The sequence below is a fragment of the Telmatherina bonti genome (genome assembly GCF_933228915.1).
Source record: "Telmatherina bonti genome assembly, chromosome: 4".
Classification (NCBI taxonomy): Eukaryota; Metazoa; Chordata; class Actinopteri; order Atheriniformes; family Telmatherinidae; genus Telmatherina; species Telmatherina bonti.
In genome coordinates this window covers 5,984,832-6,001,188 of record NC_136622.1, presented here as the reverse complement: position 1 = coordinate 6,001,188, position 16,357 = coordinate 5,984,832, and the positions used below count along the sequence as shown (strand labels likewise).

At 48.1% G+C, this 16,357-nt stretch overlaps 1 protein-coding gene across 1 annotated transcript in view; it reads left to right on the top strand.

Annotated features, from left to right (window-relative positions):
• dennd2da (DENN/MADD domain containing 2Da) overlaps positions 1–14,236 on the top strand; it is a 30,645-nt gene extending 16,409 nt beyond the window's left edge. Inside the window, exons 7-12 of the mRNA XM_079239771.1 lie at positions 5,591–5,739; positions 11,550–11,721; positions 11,941–11,991; positions 12,823–12,904; positions 12,977–13,222; positions 14,161–14,236. Coding sequence (XP_079095897.1) covers positions 5,591–5,739; positions 11,550–11,721; positions 11,941–11,991; positions 12,823–12,904; positions 12,977–13,222; positions 14,161–14,225 — 765 coding nt within the window. The 3' untranslated portion in view covers positions 14,226–14,236. The remainder of the gene's footprint in view (positions 1–5,590; positions 5,740–11,549; positions 11,722–11,940; positions 11,992–12,822; positions 12,905–12,976; positions 13,223–14,160) is intronic.
• Positions 14,237–16,357: the final 2,121 nt, after the last annotated feature.

The following is a 16,357-nucleotide window of genomic DNA, read 5'->3' as shown; positions in this document are numbered from 1 at the left end:
CCTCATCATGATGAGAATCTCCCGTTCCACCTCATCACCATGAGAATCTCCCGTTCCACCTCATCACCATGAGAATCTCCCGTCCCACCTCATCATGATGAGAATGTCCCGTTCCACCTCATCACCATGAGAATCTCCCGTTCCCCCTCATCACCATGAGAATCTCCCGTTCCCCCTCATCACCATGAGAATCTCCCGTTCCACCTCATCACCATGAGAATCTCCCGTTCCACCTCATCACCATGAGAATCTCCCGTTCCACCTCATCACGATGAGAATCTCCCGTTCCACCTCATCATGATGAGAATCCCCCGTTCCACCTCATCACCATGAGAATATCCCGTTTCACCTCATCACCATGAGAATCTCCCATTCCACCTCAACACCATGAGAATCTCCCGTTCCACCTCATCACCATGAGAATCTCCCGTTCCACCACATCATGATGAGAATCTCCCGTTCCACCTCATCATGATGAGAATCTCCCGTTCCACCACATCATGATGAGAATCTCCCGTTCCACCACATCATGATGAGAATCTCCCGTTCCACCTCATCACCATGAGAATCTCCCGTTCCCCCTCATCACCATGAGAATCTCCCGTTCCACCTCATCATGATGAGAATCTCCCGTTCCACCTCATCACCATGAGAATCTCCCGTTCCACCTCATCACCATGAGAATCTCCCGTCCCACCTCATCATGATGAGAATGTCCCGTTCCACCTCATCACCATGAGAATCTCCCGTTCCCCCTCATCACCATGAGAATCTCCCGTTCCCCCTCATCACCATGAGAATCTCCCGTTCCACCTCATCACCATGAGAATCTCCCGTTCCACCTCATCATGATGAGAATCTCCCGTTCCACCTCATCACCATGAGAATCTCCCGTTCCACCTCATCACCATGAGAATCTCCCGTCCCACCTCATCATGATGAGAATGTCCCGTTCCACCTCATCACCATGAGAATCTCCCGTTCCCCCTCATCACCATGAGAATCTCCCGTTCCCCCTCATCACCATGAGAATCTCCCGTTCCACCTCATCACCATGAGAATCTCCCGTTCCACCTCATCACCATGAGAATCTCCCGTTCCACCTCATCATGATGAGAATCTCCCGTTCCACCTCATCACCATGAGAATCTCCCGTTCCACCTCATCATGATGAGAATCCCCCGTTCCACCTCATCACCATGAGAATATCCCGTTTCACCTCATCACCATGAGAATCTCCCATTCCACCTCAACACCATGAGAATCTCCCGCTCCACCTCATCACCATGCGAATCTCCCGTTCAACCACATCATGATGAGAATCTCCCGTTCCACCTCATCATGATGAGAATCTCCCGTTCCACCACATCATGATGAGAATCTCCCGTTCCACCACATCATGATGAGAATCTCCCGTTCCACCTCATCACCATGAGAATCTCCCGTTCCCCCTCATCACCATGAGAATCTCCCGTTCCACCACATCATGATGAGAATCTTCCGTTCCACCTCATCACCATGAGAATCTCCCGTTCCACCTCATCACCATGAGAATCTCCCGTTCCACCTCATCATGATGAGAATCTCCCGTTCCACCTCATCATGATGAGAATGTCCCGTTCCACCTCATCATGATGAGAATCTCCCGTTCCACCTCATCATGATGAGAATCCCCCGTTCCACCTCATCACCATGAGAATATCCCGTTTCACCTCATCACCATGAGAATCTCCCATTCCACCTCAACACCATGAGAATCTCCCGTTCCACCTCATCACCATGAGAATCTCCCGTTCCACCACATCATGATGAGAATCTCCCGTTCCACCTCATCATGATGAGAATCTCCCGTTCCACCACATCATGATGAGAATCTCCCGTTCCACCACATCATGATGAGAATCTCCCGTTCCACCTCATCACCATGAGAATCTCCCGTTCCCCCTCATCACCATGAGAATCTCCCGTTCCACCTCATCATGATGAGAATCTCCCGTTCCACCTCATCACCATGAGAATCTCCCGTTCCACCTCATCACCATGAGAATCTCCCGTCCCACCTCATCATGATGAGAATGTCCCGTTCCACCTCATCACCATGAGAATCTCCCGTTCCCCCTCATCACCATGAGAATCTCCCGTTCCCCCTCATCACCATGAGAATCTCCCGTTCCACCTCATCACCATGAGAATCTCCCGTTCCACCTCATCATGATGAGAATCTCCCGTTCCACCTCATCACCATGAGAATCTCCCGTTCCACCTCATCACCATGAGAATCTCCCGTCCCACCTCATCATGATGAGAATGTCCCGTTCCACCTCATCACCATGAGAATCTCCCGTTCCCCCTCATCACCATGAGAATCTCCCGTTCCCCCTCATCACCATGAGAATCTCCCGTTCCACCTCATCACCATGAGAATCTCCCGTTCCACCTCATCACCATGAGAATCTCCCGTTCCACCTCATCATGATGAGAATCTCCCGTTCCACCTCATCACCATGAGAATCTCCCGTTCCACCTCATCATGATGAGAATCCCCCGTTCCACCTCATCACCATGAGAATATCCCGTTTCACCTCATCACCATGAGAATCTCCCATTCCACCTCAACACCATGAGAATCTCCCGCTCCACCTCATCACCATGCGAATCTCCCGTTCCACCACATCATGATGAGAATCTCCCGTTCCACCTCATCATGATGAGAATCTCCCGTTCCACCACATCATGATGAGAATCTCCCGTTCCACCACATCATGATGAGAATCTCCCGTTCCACCTCATCACCATGAGAATCTCCCGTTCCCCCTCATCACCATGAGAATCTCCCGTTCCACCACATCATGATGAGAATCTTCCGTTCCACCTCATCACCATGAGAATCTCCCGTTCCACCTCATCACCATGAGAATCTCCCGTTCCACCTCATCATGATGAGAATCTCCCGTTCCACCTCATCATGATGAGAATGTCCCGTTCCACCTCATCATGATGAGAATCTCCCGTTCCACCACGTCCCAAAGCTGCTCTGCTGGATGTAGATCTGGTGACTGTGGAGCCGTCGGAGGACAGTGAACTCATCGTCATGGTGGAGATGATGTGAGATTCGTGACATGGTCCATCATCATTTCTGTTTTAAGAAGTCTGTTTTCAGTAAATGATGTCCTGGACTTAGAAACTACACATTTTTCTGCTGACAGTAAAACAAGGTTAAAAAGAATTCCAACTTCCTGTTTCTGAGGCAGTGATTGCGGCACGATGTGAGGAGGAAGAGGAGGTTGGGTGGAGATCAAGATGAGGAGGTTGTGTAATTCACATGGAGGTGTATCAACTATGTGTATTTCCAGTTAAATACATCTACAGTTATTCCACAAATACATCTACATTACTTTCCTTTTTATTCTTTTTATATAGTCATTTGGTAGAAGCAACTTACATGTGATAAGTAATCAATCAACCTAACATGCATGTCTGGGCGGTGGGAGGAAGCCGGAGTACCCGGAGAGAACCAACACATACATAGGAAGAACATGTAAACACACAGAAAAACCGTTCTAACCAGCCAAGACTCAAACCAGCGACCTTCGATGCTATTAGGCCACAGTGCTAACCATGCTACACACAAATACATCTGTAAGACATTTAAAATACTTTATCAAGACCTTGCCTTGAACTCCAAGTCTTCAGCCTATCTGACAAAACTCAGACAGGAGAAAATGTTCGGACCACTTCTGCTGCTTGGTTTGGTCCGTCTTTGGTCTGGAAGCCAAAACTCATCCTCCAGCCTGCCAGAGGTGGTCCACAAGCACCCTGCTGCCATTTCTGCCCAGCTCCTCCTTCTGCTTGGACCACATCTGGCCCGATGAGACTCTTCCTGTAACCCACATCCAAGCTGGCGACTGACATCTGGACCACATCTACTGCAGACTTACCAGTCGTGTAACTGAGCCAGAAGTACCAAAGGTTGCCTGAATTTGTTCTAAAGTGTCTGTGATCTGGCATTTCTCTCAGAAATGAGTCATCATTGACGAAGAACCAGGTTTTCTTGTGGCATTTAGCAACAAAAACACCTCAAAGTTTTACTTGTTTGCTGAACATTCTGCGATGCGACTAACGTGTACGTTGGATAGTTACTGTTTCAGTACGTAGTGCAGCTCTGTTAGCATTTAACTGCATGATCGCAGATGCAGCTGCTTACACTGGGACAGTAAAACAGCTGGATCACACAGAGCAAATCTGACTTTACATGATCCGTTCCTCCTGGGCGTGTTTGTGTGGAGTTGTCTGAACCTGTCCCAAGTTACCCAACCTTCCCCTCTGAGCAGAAACTCAACACTTTTCCCATTATGCCTCAGACCCTGTTTCAACAGCTCGCAGTCATCCAAAGCATTTGCTCATGCATTGCAGGCCATTGCTTTGTGCTCGTTACTGTGAACAGCATGACAAAGGACAACGACACGCTTCTGTGGCTTCTAAAAGCCCTTTATTCCTGTCAGCTGTGTAGGCGCTGCTCTGGATGTTTAATTTTATGGCTAAAACTAACCTGAATCACTTTAGAGCTGTAGTTCCCAAACCACTGCCCCCCCTGTGGAGTCATTTTCAGTCCAGTACCCCCTAAAGCAGAGGTGTTGAACTCTTTTTACTCCAGGAGCGACATTCAGCACCGTCACATCTTAACTGGGCCAGACCAGTAAGATTCCAGCAATATAACCTCCAATCCTTCGTTTTACTAAAAAAACGTACAAGTACATGATCAATTTTCATTTAATGAAACCTGAGAGACATTTCTGGAGACATTTGACTCAATTTAAAAAAGTATTTTATTTGATATTTCTATAACATAACATAACATAACATAACATATAACATACTTTTAATAACACTTTTTAAATTTTATATACAGTATATGTTTTAATATTGTAAATGTTATTTATAAATGTGTCAAAGTATTTCATTCATATTCCTATTATTTACATTTTGTTCTAATTTTATTTAAAATTTTATTCTTACATTTGATTTAATTTAATTTACATAAATACGCAGTTATTTATTTACTCATTGACACATTAATTACAACCGGGGTGTCCAGCTTCGGTCCTCAAGGGCCACAATCCTGCAGGTTTTCCATGTTTCTCTGCTCCAACACACCTGACTCGAATAAATCAGTCATTAAGCAGAACATCATATGCTGTTTGATCTGTTTAATGTGAGTCAAGTGTGTTGGAGCAGGGATACACTGAAAGCCTGCAGCACGGCGGCCCTGGAGGTCCAACTGTGGACACTCGTGGTTTCTGGATCACAGTGAATGAACAAACCAAACATCTAATTCCAGGAATCTGGAGGTGAAAAATCCAGTATTTCATATGATGATCAGAGTAACTTTTCCAGATCTAGAGGTTATTTTAAAGGTACATGCGTGTATATTTCTGCACGTGTGCAGTAATCCCGACCACCCGAACTGAAACTGAAGCTGCATATTTGAAGTCAGAAATCTAGAAAAGACAAGAGAAGTTTTCCCTGAGGGAAGCTGGAGAATCAAACTGTGATGTTGCATAAAGACGTGACGTTTGTGACGCTCCTCTAGATCATCAGTCTGACTCGGCCGCTGGATTCCTGGCTGGAACACGTCAACTTCGCCACTCTGTTCGGCTGCCTGACAGACAAGGAGGTGTTGTTGGTGTTTGCAGCCGCCGTCCTGGAGAGACGGATCATCTTCATTGCAGAAGAACTGGGGTATGTTGCTCCCTCACACACTTAGAGCTTTCCCAGTCCTTTCCAAGCTCTTTCCCAGCTCTTTCCCACTACTTCCCCACTTCTTTCCCAGTCCTTTCCCAGTCCTTTCCCAGTCCTTTCCCAGTGCTTTCCCAGTCCTTTCCCAGTTCTTTCCCAGCTCTTTCCCAGCTTTTTCCCACTACTTCCCCACTTCTTTCCCAGTCCTTTCCCAGCTCTTTCCCAGCTTTTTCCCACTACTTCCCCACTTCTTTCCCAGTCCTTTCCCAGCTCTTTCCCACTACTTCCCCACTTCTTTCCCAGTCCTTTCCCAGTGCTTTCCCAGCTCTTTCCCACTACTTCCCCACTTCTTTCCCAGTCCTTTCCCAGTGCTTTCCCACTATTTCCCCACTTCTTTCCCAGTCCTTTCCCACTACTTCCCCACTTCTTTCCCAGTGCTTTCCCAGTTCTTTCCCAGTCCTTTCCCAGCTCTTTCCCACTACTTCCCCACTTCTTTCCCACTTCTTTCCCAGTGCTTTCCCAGCTCTTTCCCACTACTTCCCTACTTCTTTCCCAGCTCTTTCCCACTACTTCCCCACTTCTTTCCCAGTCCTTTCCCAGCTCTTTCCCACTACTTCCCCACTTCTTTCCCAGTGCTTTCCCAGTGCTTTCCCAGTCCTTTCCCAGCTCTTTCCCCACTTCTTTCCCAGTCCTTTCCCAGCTTTTTCCCACTACTTCCCCAGTCCTTTCCCAGCTCTTTCCCACTACTTCCCCACTTCTTTCCCAGTCCTTTCCCAGTCCTTTCCCAGCCCTTTCCCAGCTCTTTCCCAGCTTTTTCCCACTACTTCCCCACTTCTTTCCCCGTCCTTCCCCAGCTCTTTCCCACTACTTCCCCACTTCTTTCCCAGTCCTTTCCCACTACTTCCCTACTTCTTTCCCAGTCCTTTCCCAGCTCTTTCCCACTACTTCCCTACTTCTTTCCCAGTCCTTTCCCACTAATTCCCCACTTCTTTCCCAGTGCTTTCCAGTGCTTCCCCACTTCTTTCCCAGTCCCTTCCCAGCTCTTTCCCAGTACTTCCCCACTTCTTTCCCAGTGCTTTCCCAGTGCTTTCCCCGTCCTTCCCCAGCTCTTTCCCACTACTTCCCCACTTCTTTCCCAGTGCTTTCCTAGTCCCTTCCCAGCTCTTTCCCACTACTTCCCCACTTCTTTCCCAGTGCTTTCCAGTGCTTCCCCACTTCTTTCCCAGTCCTTTCCCACTACTTCCCTACTTCTTTCCCAGTGCTTTCCTAGTCCCTTCCCAGCTCTTTCCCACTACTTCCCCACTCCTTTCCCAGCTCTTTCCCAGCTTTTTCCCACTACTTCCCCACTTCTTTCCCACTTCTTTCCCAGTGCTTTCCCACTTCTTTCCCAGTCCTTTCCCAGTCCTTTCCCACTACTTCCCTACTTTTCCCAGTCCTTTCCCAGCTCTTTCCCACTACTTCCCCACTTCTTTCCCAGTGCTTTCCCAGTGCTTTCCAGTGCTTCCCCACTTCTTTCCCAGTCCCTTCCCAGCTCTTTCCCAGTACTTCCCCACTTCTTTCCCAGTCCTTTCCCAGCTATTTCCCCACTTCTTCCCCAGTCCTTTCCCAGTCCTTCCCCAGTCCTTTCCCAGCTCTTTCCCACTACTTCCCCACTTCTTTCCCAGTCCTTTCCCAGTGCTTTTCCACTTCTTTCCCAGTCCTTTCCCAGTGCTTTCCTAGTCCCTTCCCAGCTCTTTCCCACTACTTTCCCACTTCTTTCCCAGTGCTTTCCAGTGCTTCCCCACTTCTTTCCCAGTCCTTTCCCAGCTCTTTCCCAGTTTTTTCCCACTACTTCCCCACTTCTTTCCCAGTCCTTTCCCAGTGCTTTCCCACTATTTCCCCACTTCTTTCCCAGTCCTTTCCCACTACTTCCCCACTTCTTTCCCAGTGCTTTCCTAGTCCCTTCCCAGCTCTTTCCCACTACTTCCCCACTTCTTTCCCAGTGCTTTCCCAGTGCTTTCCCCGTCCTTCCCCAGCTCTTTCCCACTACTTCCCCACTTCTTTCCCAGTGCTTTCCTAGTCCCTTCCCAGCTCTTTCCCACTACTTCCCCACTTCTTTCCCAGTGCTTTCCAGTGCTTCCCCACTTCTTTCCCAGTCCTTTCCCACTACTTCCCTACTTCTTTCCCAGTGCTTTCCTAGTCCCTTCCCAGCTCTTTCCCACTACTTCCCCACTCCTTTCCCAGCTTTTTCCCACTACTTCCCCACTTCTTTCCCACTTCTTTCCCAGTGCTTTCCCACTTCTTTCCCAGTCCTTTCCCAGTCCTTTCCCACTACTTCCCTACTTTTCCCAGTCCTTTCCCAGCTCTTTCCCACTACTTCCCTACTTCTTTCCCAGCTCTTTCCCACTACTTCCCCACTTCTTTCCCAGTCCTTTCCCAGCTCTTTCCCAGCTCTTTCCCACTACTTCCCCACTTCTTTCCCAGTGCTTTCCCAGTGCTTTCCCAGTCCTTTCCCAGCTCTTTCCCCACTTCTTTCCCAGTCCTTTCCCAGCTTTTTCCCACTACTTCCCCAGTCCTTTCCCAGCTCTTTCCCACTACTTCCCCACTTCTTTCCCAGTCCTTTCCCAGCTCTTTCCCAGCTTTTTCCCACTACTTCCCCACTTCTTTCCCCGTCCTTCCCCAGCTCTTTCCCACTACTTCCCCACTTCTTTCCCAGTCCTTTCCCACTACTTCCCTACTTCTTTCCCAGTCCTTTCCCAGCTCTTTCCCACTACTTCCCTACTTCTTTCCCAGTCCTTTCCCACTAATTCCCCACTTCTTTCCCAGTGCTTTCCAGTGCTTCCCCACTTCTTTCCCAGTCCCTTCCCAGCTCTTTCCCAGTACTTCCCCACTTCTTTCCCAGTGCTTTCCCAGTGCTTTCCCCGTCCTTCCCCAGCTCTTTCCCACTACTTCCCCACTTCTTTCCCAGTGCTTTCCTAGTCCCTTCCCAGCTCTTTCCCACTACTTCCCCACTTCTTTCCCAGTGCTTTCCAGTGCTTCCCCACTTCTTTCCCAGTCCTTTCCCACTACTTCCCTACTTCTTTCCCAGTGCTTTCCTAGTCCCTTCCCAGCTCTTTCCCACTACTTCCCCACTCCTTTCCCAGCTCTTTCCCAGCTTTTTCCCACTACTTCCCCACTTCTTTCCCACTTCTTTCCCAGTGCTTTCCCACTTCTTTCCCAGTCCTTTCCCAGTCCTTTCCCACTACTTCCCTACTTTTCCCAGTCCTTTCCCAGCTCTTTCCCAGCTCTTTCCCACTACTTCCCCACTTCTTTCCCAGTGCTTTCCCAGTGCTTTCCAGTGCTTCCCCACTTCTTTCCCAGTCCCTTCCCAGCTCTTTCCCAGTACTTCCCCACTTCTTTCCCAGTCCTTTCCCAGCTATTTCCCCACTTCTTCCCCAGTCCTTTCCCAGTCCTTCCCCAGTCCTTTCCCAGCTCTTTCCCACTACTTCCCCACTTCTTTCCCAGTCCTTTCCCAGTGCTTTTCCACTTCTTTCCCAGTCCTTTCCCAGTGCTTTCCTAGTCCCTTCCCAGCTCTTTCCCACTACTTTCCCACTTCTTTCCCAGTGCTTTCCAGTGCTTCCCCACTTCTTTCCCAGTCCTTTCCCAGCTCTTTCCCAGTTTTTTCCCACTACTTCCCCACTTCTTTCCCAGTCCTTTCCCAGTGCTTTCCCACTATTTCCCCACTTCTTTCCCAGTCCTTTCCCACTACTTCCCCACTTCTTTCCCAGTGCTTTCCTAGTCCCTTCCCAGCTCTTTCCCACTACTTCCCCACTTCTTTCCCAGTGCTTTCCCAGTGCTTTCCCCGTCCTTCCCCAGCTCTTTCCCACTACTTCCCCACTTCTTTCCCAGTGCTTTCCTAGTCCCTTCCCAGCTCTTTCCCACTACTTCCCCACTTCTTTCCCAGTGCTTTCCAGTGCTTCCCCACTTCTTTCCCAGTCCTTTCCCACTACTTCCCTACTTCTTTCCCAGTGCTTTCCTAGTCCCTTCCCAGCTCTTTCCCACTACTTCCCCACTCCTTTCCCAGCTTTTTCCCACTACTTCCCCACTTCTTTCCCACTTCTTTCCCAGTGCTTTCCCACTTCTTTCCCAGTCCTTTCCCAGTCCTTTCCCACTACTTCCCTACTTTTCCCAGTCCTTTCCCAGCTCTTTCCCACTACTTCCCTACTTCTTTCCCAGCTCTTTCCCACTACTTCCCCACTTCTTTCCCAGTGCTTTCCCAGTGCTTTCCAGTGCTTCCCCACTTCTTTCCCAGTCCCTTCCCAGCTCTTTCCCAGTACTTCCCCACTTCTTTCCCAGTCCTTTCCCAGCTATTTCCCCACTTCTTCCCCAGTCCTTTCCCAGTCCTTCCCCAGTCCTTTCCCAGCTCTTTCCCACTACTTCCCCACTTCTTTCCCAGTCCTTTCCCAGTGCTTTTCCACTTCTTTCCCAGTCCTTTCCCAGTGCTTTCCAGTGCTTCCCCACTTCTTTCCCAGTCCTTTCCCAGTTTTTTCCCACTACTTCCCCACTTCTTTCCCAGTCCTTTCCCAGTGCTTTCCCACTATTTCCCCACTTCTTTCCCAGTCCTTTCCCAGTCCTTTCCCACTACTTCCCCACTTCTTTCCCAGCTATTTCCCACTTCTTCCCCAGTCCTTTCCCACTTCTTCCCCAGTCCTTTCCCAGCGCTTCCCCACTACTTCCCCACTTCTTTCCCAGCTATTTCCCACTTCTTCCCCAGTCCTTTCCCAGCGCTTCCCCACTACTTCCCCACTTCTTTCCCAGTGCTTTCCCAGTGCTTTTCAGTGCTTCCCCACTTCTTTCTCAGTCCTTCCCCAGCTCTTTCCCAGTCCTTCCCCAGCTCTTACCCAGTGCTTTCCCATCCAGTAGAACCCCGGGATGTCGTTCTTTATACGTAGTAGGATTTAGTTTATTTTGCAGAAATGCCACATTCTCATGCTTCCATCAAACGGTTCTTAGGAGACGAATGTGTACCCAGTTGCTCCATATTTACATTCCGGTGGTGTGTTCATTGCTCCTTCCCAACTAAATTATTCCATCACCCCTAGAATTACATAAAACCCAAGTGTAACAACAAAAAGCTGAAAAACCGAATGTGCCCCTCCAATGTTTCGTAACTCATCCTTGTCAAAGTGAAGTCTCGCGGGAACAGATCTTAGCAGAACTACGGCTGAAACACCACGCAGTGGAAACACCAGATCACAATGGCACTTTGGTAAAGTTTTAGAAATAAGGCCTTTTTTCTGCAAACAGCTGTTATGGAAAAGCAGGTCATGAGCTGATTTTCCAACTGTTCAAGCCCCTAACAGCAGAGGGAGTCAGAGAGCAGAAGGCACCTCAACTCTGTGGCGGGACTTTAAATGGACAGTGTAACCATGGATGTGATGCTGACGCTGGTTCAGGCTACATACACACAGCGCCGATGCTGCTTCAGGTGGGAAAATGGTGGCAAAAACTGGGAGAAAGGTTTCACCGTCCCCGCGAAGCCACTGCAGAACATCCATTCACCATACCTGCTGTGATGGAACGGCAGCGCTACACCGCTGCTCCCAACACCTTTTCTGTTGTCGTGTTTGGTTCGTGTTCGTTTCGCTGACATCATGTCCTCTAGTTGTGCGGCTCTGCTGACCTGATGGAACACCGCCGTTTCAGACCAATCCACCTCGGCGCCTGCTGTCAGACATGCTAAGTGTCGTGGAGGCGAATCCGCCCTGGTTTGCAGGGAAGAAGTAGTAAAACTGTGTTTGTTAAAATGAAATCTGGACGTCAGTTTGAATGTTTTCTGTCTCGTCTTCCTGCAGCACCTTGTCTCAGGTCATTCATGCAGTCGCAGCCCTCCTTTATCCTTTCACCTGGCAGCACACCTTCATCTCCATCGTTCCAGAAATCCTGATTGATGTGGTGATGGCGCCCACCCCCTATTTGCTGGGGGTCCAGAAACGCCTGCTGGACCTGGTCACCGACCAGGGAGATGTGAGTTAACGCTGACAGACCACACAGGAGGGGAAGAACTTCTGATGTTTCCAGCTCTTTTCTCCACGTTTCCGATCGCCGCCATCTAAAATACCCACAATCCACTAAGATCTGAAGTTACACCTGTTAATATGCACACACATATACAGCTTATGTAACTATGGATGCATTCATTCATTCATGTATTGATTCAGACTCATTTAACTCTTCGTGTTACAGCTGCTGGTGGTCGATCTGTCCGAGGATAGAAAGGAGACCTTCATCGTCTCGGTAACGGCTTTTCTGCTTTTTATTCCACACTTTTACATTTTGATTCGCAGCCGAGTGTGAAGCGGCTGGGATGAGAATCAGCACCTCCAAATCTGAGACCATGGTCCTCAGCCGGAATAGGGTGGATTGCCCTCTCCGGGTCGGGGGTCAGGTGCTGCCTCAAGTGGAGGAGTTTAAATATCTCGGGGTCTTGTTTACGAGTGAGGGAAGGATGGAGCGCGAGATCGACAGACGGATCGGTGCGGCGTCTGCAGTAATGCGGACTCTGCGCCGGTCTGTCGTGGTGAAGAAGGAGCTGAGCCAGAAGGCGAAGCTCTCGATTTATCAGTCGATCTACGTTCCTACCCTCACCTATGGTCATGAGCTGTGGGTCGTGACCGAAAGAACCAGATCTCGTATACAGGCAGCTGAAATTAGTTTCCTCCGCAGGGTGGCCGGGCTCTCCCTTAGAGATAGGGTGAGGAACTCGGTCATCCAGGAGGAGATCAGAGTAGAGCCGCTGCTCCTCCACATCGAGAGGAACCAGTTGAGGTGGCTCGGGCATCTGGTCAGGATGCCTCCTGGACCTCCCTGGTGAGGTGTTCCAGGCACGTCCCTCTGGGAGGAGACCCCGGGGAAGACCCAGGACACGCTGGAGGGATTATATCTCTCGGCTGGCCTGGGAACGCCTCGGGATCCCCCCCGCAGAGTTGGCAAATGTGGCTGGGGAGAGGGAAGTCTGGGCTTCCCTGCTTAGGCTGCTGCCCCCGTGACCCGACCCCGGATAAGTGGCAGAAGATGGATGGAGACTTTTACATTTAGGTTTGTTTAAACTGTAAATCTTCCTTCCAGATTGGTGATGAAGACTCCATCCTGCCCCCGAAGCTCCAAACTGAAATACTAGAAGCGCTAAGCAAACGGCAGAAAGCATCAGGTGAGCGAAGCGAGCTGAAACACGCAGGCGTTGCTTTAGAGGAGCACCAACCTCTCTGCTCGTCTCTTCCAGGGGTGGAGGACGTGAACCGGGTGGTGTCTCAAGCCTTCCTGCAGTTCTTTGTGAAAACCGTCGGCCATTATGCCTCCTACGTTAAATATGGCCGTTCGGGAGAGTGCGGCGTGTTTGAGAAGAGGAGTTTCTACAAGGCAATCGAGTCCAAGGCGACTCGACACTTCGTCAAGAAGTTCATCCAGACGCAGATGTTCGATCTGTTTATCCAGGAGGTGGAGCAGCAGCAGCCTGGACCCCAGCAAGGTGAGCTGATCCGGGTCCGGGATCCCAGCAGGACCAAACCAGGAGTCGGTTAAACTTTTAATTCATCAAACCATTGATCACATTTAGCTCAAACTGACTGAAAGGTTCGCTTCACATCCCGTTGTAGCAGTACCTCAGTTCTGGTTTCGGCCAGCGGCTCTCAGTCTCGATGTTCCCCCTCCAGTATCACGTCTCGGACCAGGACCACCATCTGGTCTCCAGTAACGCAGCAGCATACCCAGAAATAATAAAACTTCACACGTTTGCTTCAAAGTACCTCACAAGTACATTATCAGGACGTTTATAAACTGTTGTATTTAAAAAAAAGTTATAAACATCTCTGGAGGAAAATAAGTAAAGTTTTAATATTATGTAATATATCAGTCACACATTTATGTCATTCATTCATTCCTCCCTCCATCATCCTAACCGCTTAGTCCGATGAAGGGTCGCGGGGAAGCTGGAGCCTATCCCAGAAGGCTCTGTGTGAGAGGCGGGGTACACCCTGGACAGCTCGCCAGTCCATCACAGGACAAACTGACATTATTAAATCTAATTTATTCACACATTTTATTTTTTAGATTTTTTTTATTTAGTATTTCTTTTATTTTTATTATAATATATTTAAAAAAAACAGACATTTTGATATTTTTAAATATCTAATTTTATTAAATTAATATTTTCTATTTAAATTTTATTTATAAAACCTCTAAATAAATTATAATAACTTAATACATAATAAATGTTCTATCTGGGAAGTCTGTTTATTCCAGAAGGGGGGTCCAGCACCCCCGAGCCCCTCTGATCCCCCGTCTGTGATTGGTTTGCGCGTGTTCAGTCTGCCTTTAATGTTTTTATATTAAAGTATTGTTTGTACGTAGCTTCTGCAGCAGATTTATCCAGTTAAATGATCAGAACCGTTTCGTGTTTTCTTGCAGGAATATTTCACAGAAAGATCCTGGAACATCAGGAGAGGAAGAAGGACAAGACGAAGAAGCACTAGCTGCTGGTGTGGGACTCTGGGTGTATATAACAGTACATAGGAATGAATGTTGCTCTGTGTTTTATGTCGTGTGACGGTCTAGTTTTAAATAATTATGTATGAGGTGAAAATAACGTCCGTGTGTCACTGCAGCCGGCTGTGAAACACTGTCTCCACGTGTCGGTTCTGATCCTGCAGCCTCGGTCCAGCTATTGACGCGCGGGAAAATCCTTTCAAATAAAGACTAGTTTTTTAACTTAATGGTGCTTCAGGTTGTGGTTTGTTGGCCTTGACTTTGGGAAGTTTGGTTTTAATCTTTAGACCTGAAACCTGTTTCTCTCCGTGCACAGAGCAGAACTTCTTCCATCCATCCACTTTCCAACCTGCTGGATCCAGTTCAGTTTCTTCTACGTCACAGCAGCTCAGAGGATCGGCAGTAAATTCAGTTGTTGATAAGAAATAACCGGTAACCTGCCTGGTACAGCTTATTGAATGTTTGCCAGTTTCCAATGTTTCTTCTGGTGAAAAGATCATTTTTCACAGCTGTCTATCAGTTTTACACTCAGCGTTTGTATCAGACAGCTCTGACCCTGAACATGGAGACTTAACCGAGCTCCTAAACCTGCAGTTTCACTCGAGGGGATTGTTGTCCTGGAGAAAATATAAACCCTGATCTGAGGACTCCATAACTTCCTACCAGGACGTTTTCATTGCAGCTGACTCTGAGTCTGCAGCGACCTCTGCTGGTCCATCTACCCATTTATCCACGGATCATCTGCGTGTCATCCGGCTCTGCAGAGGCCTGGTTACCAGATGCAGGTGTGTTGGAGAAGGGACACACCTAAAGCGCTGGGAAGTAGGTCTCCAGAGACCAGACTCGTGCTCTAAATCTGTTGTAACATTTCTGACAAAGTTTCAGTCTGTTCCGCTGGTCTAGTGGTGGTGGTGGTGTGTGTGTGTGTGTGTGGGGGGGGAAATCAGCTCGTCCGCCTTTCTGCGATGGCTCTGAAGGAAATGATTCTACATGACACATCACATCATTTGACAAACTAAACACAACAATACAACAAGCTTCCATCTGTACTTAAAACACAACCATCATTTGCAGTTTTCCCTGCTGGGAAAAAAGACCTAAACAAACAGGCTATCCCCATTTTCCCGACAGTCTGCATCACTGCAGTGTTTAACCGACAGATAAACACAACCAGGACGGTGCAACATGGCGTGCACTCAGACAGCGTGCTTGGTAAAGCGACGCTGCCCTTTATTATGGTTAAATAGGCGAAATTTAGAAAGATGTTGCAAACATTTCACAGCCAGTAGGAATTGTCTGGATAAACATTCATGTTACAAACGGCATTTCCTCAACTTTACAATGACATGAAAAATGAAATGTTACCGTTCCACCTCTGGTCCAGTCCAAACATGTCCCCTTATATGACCATAGACTATGTAACTGTGTTACATGGTGTTTAGAGACCAGATGTTCCAGATAACCACGTTGCCAAAACCCGCAGGAGAAATCCTGTTTCAGCAGACTGGAGACTGGATCATCATAAACTAGTCTGCACATTGAGATAAATGTTCTCTAGAAATTAAACTATGCTGAGCTTTGAAACTGTGTTCTTGCATTATTATGAGTTTATTGTTATTTTAGTTGAAAATTGTCTCAAAATGATCGCTTAGTTTATTGTTTATCGCAATAATTTCTGAGATAATTAATCGCATGGTGAAATTTGTTACCATGACACGCCTAAACTCAACAGACCAATCGGCTCCAGCAGAGCCGACCGGGTTCAGTCGAGCGATGAAGACGGAACTAAAAAAGTTATGTAGGTACATACATACCCTCTAAATGGGTATACTTTCAATTTTTTGTCCTTTAAAAAAAGGAGTGGCAGCAGCCGTCTGGCTGCTGGAGATATAAGCATCTTTATTATGTCCCTGTTCAGGCTGAAGTTAATGCAGCTGCTCTCTAACTGCACCAGTGTGGATTCGGTGACATTAGCTGAGCTGCTGGTAGAGCATAGACATCATAGACAGTCTATGTCTTTAAAACAGTTTTCATTTATTTTTAGGCATGTTTTTCAGACACCTGTTTTTATAGAGGCAGAAACAGGTGAAACACCTCCAGTCAGGGGTTTTGAGGCCTC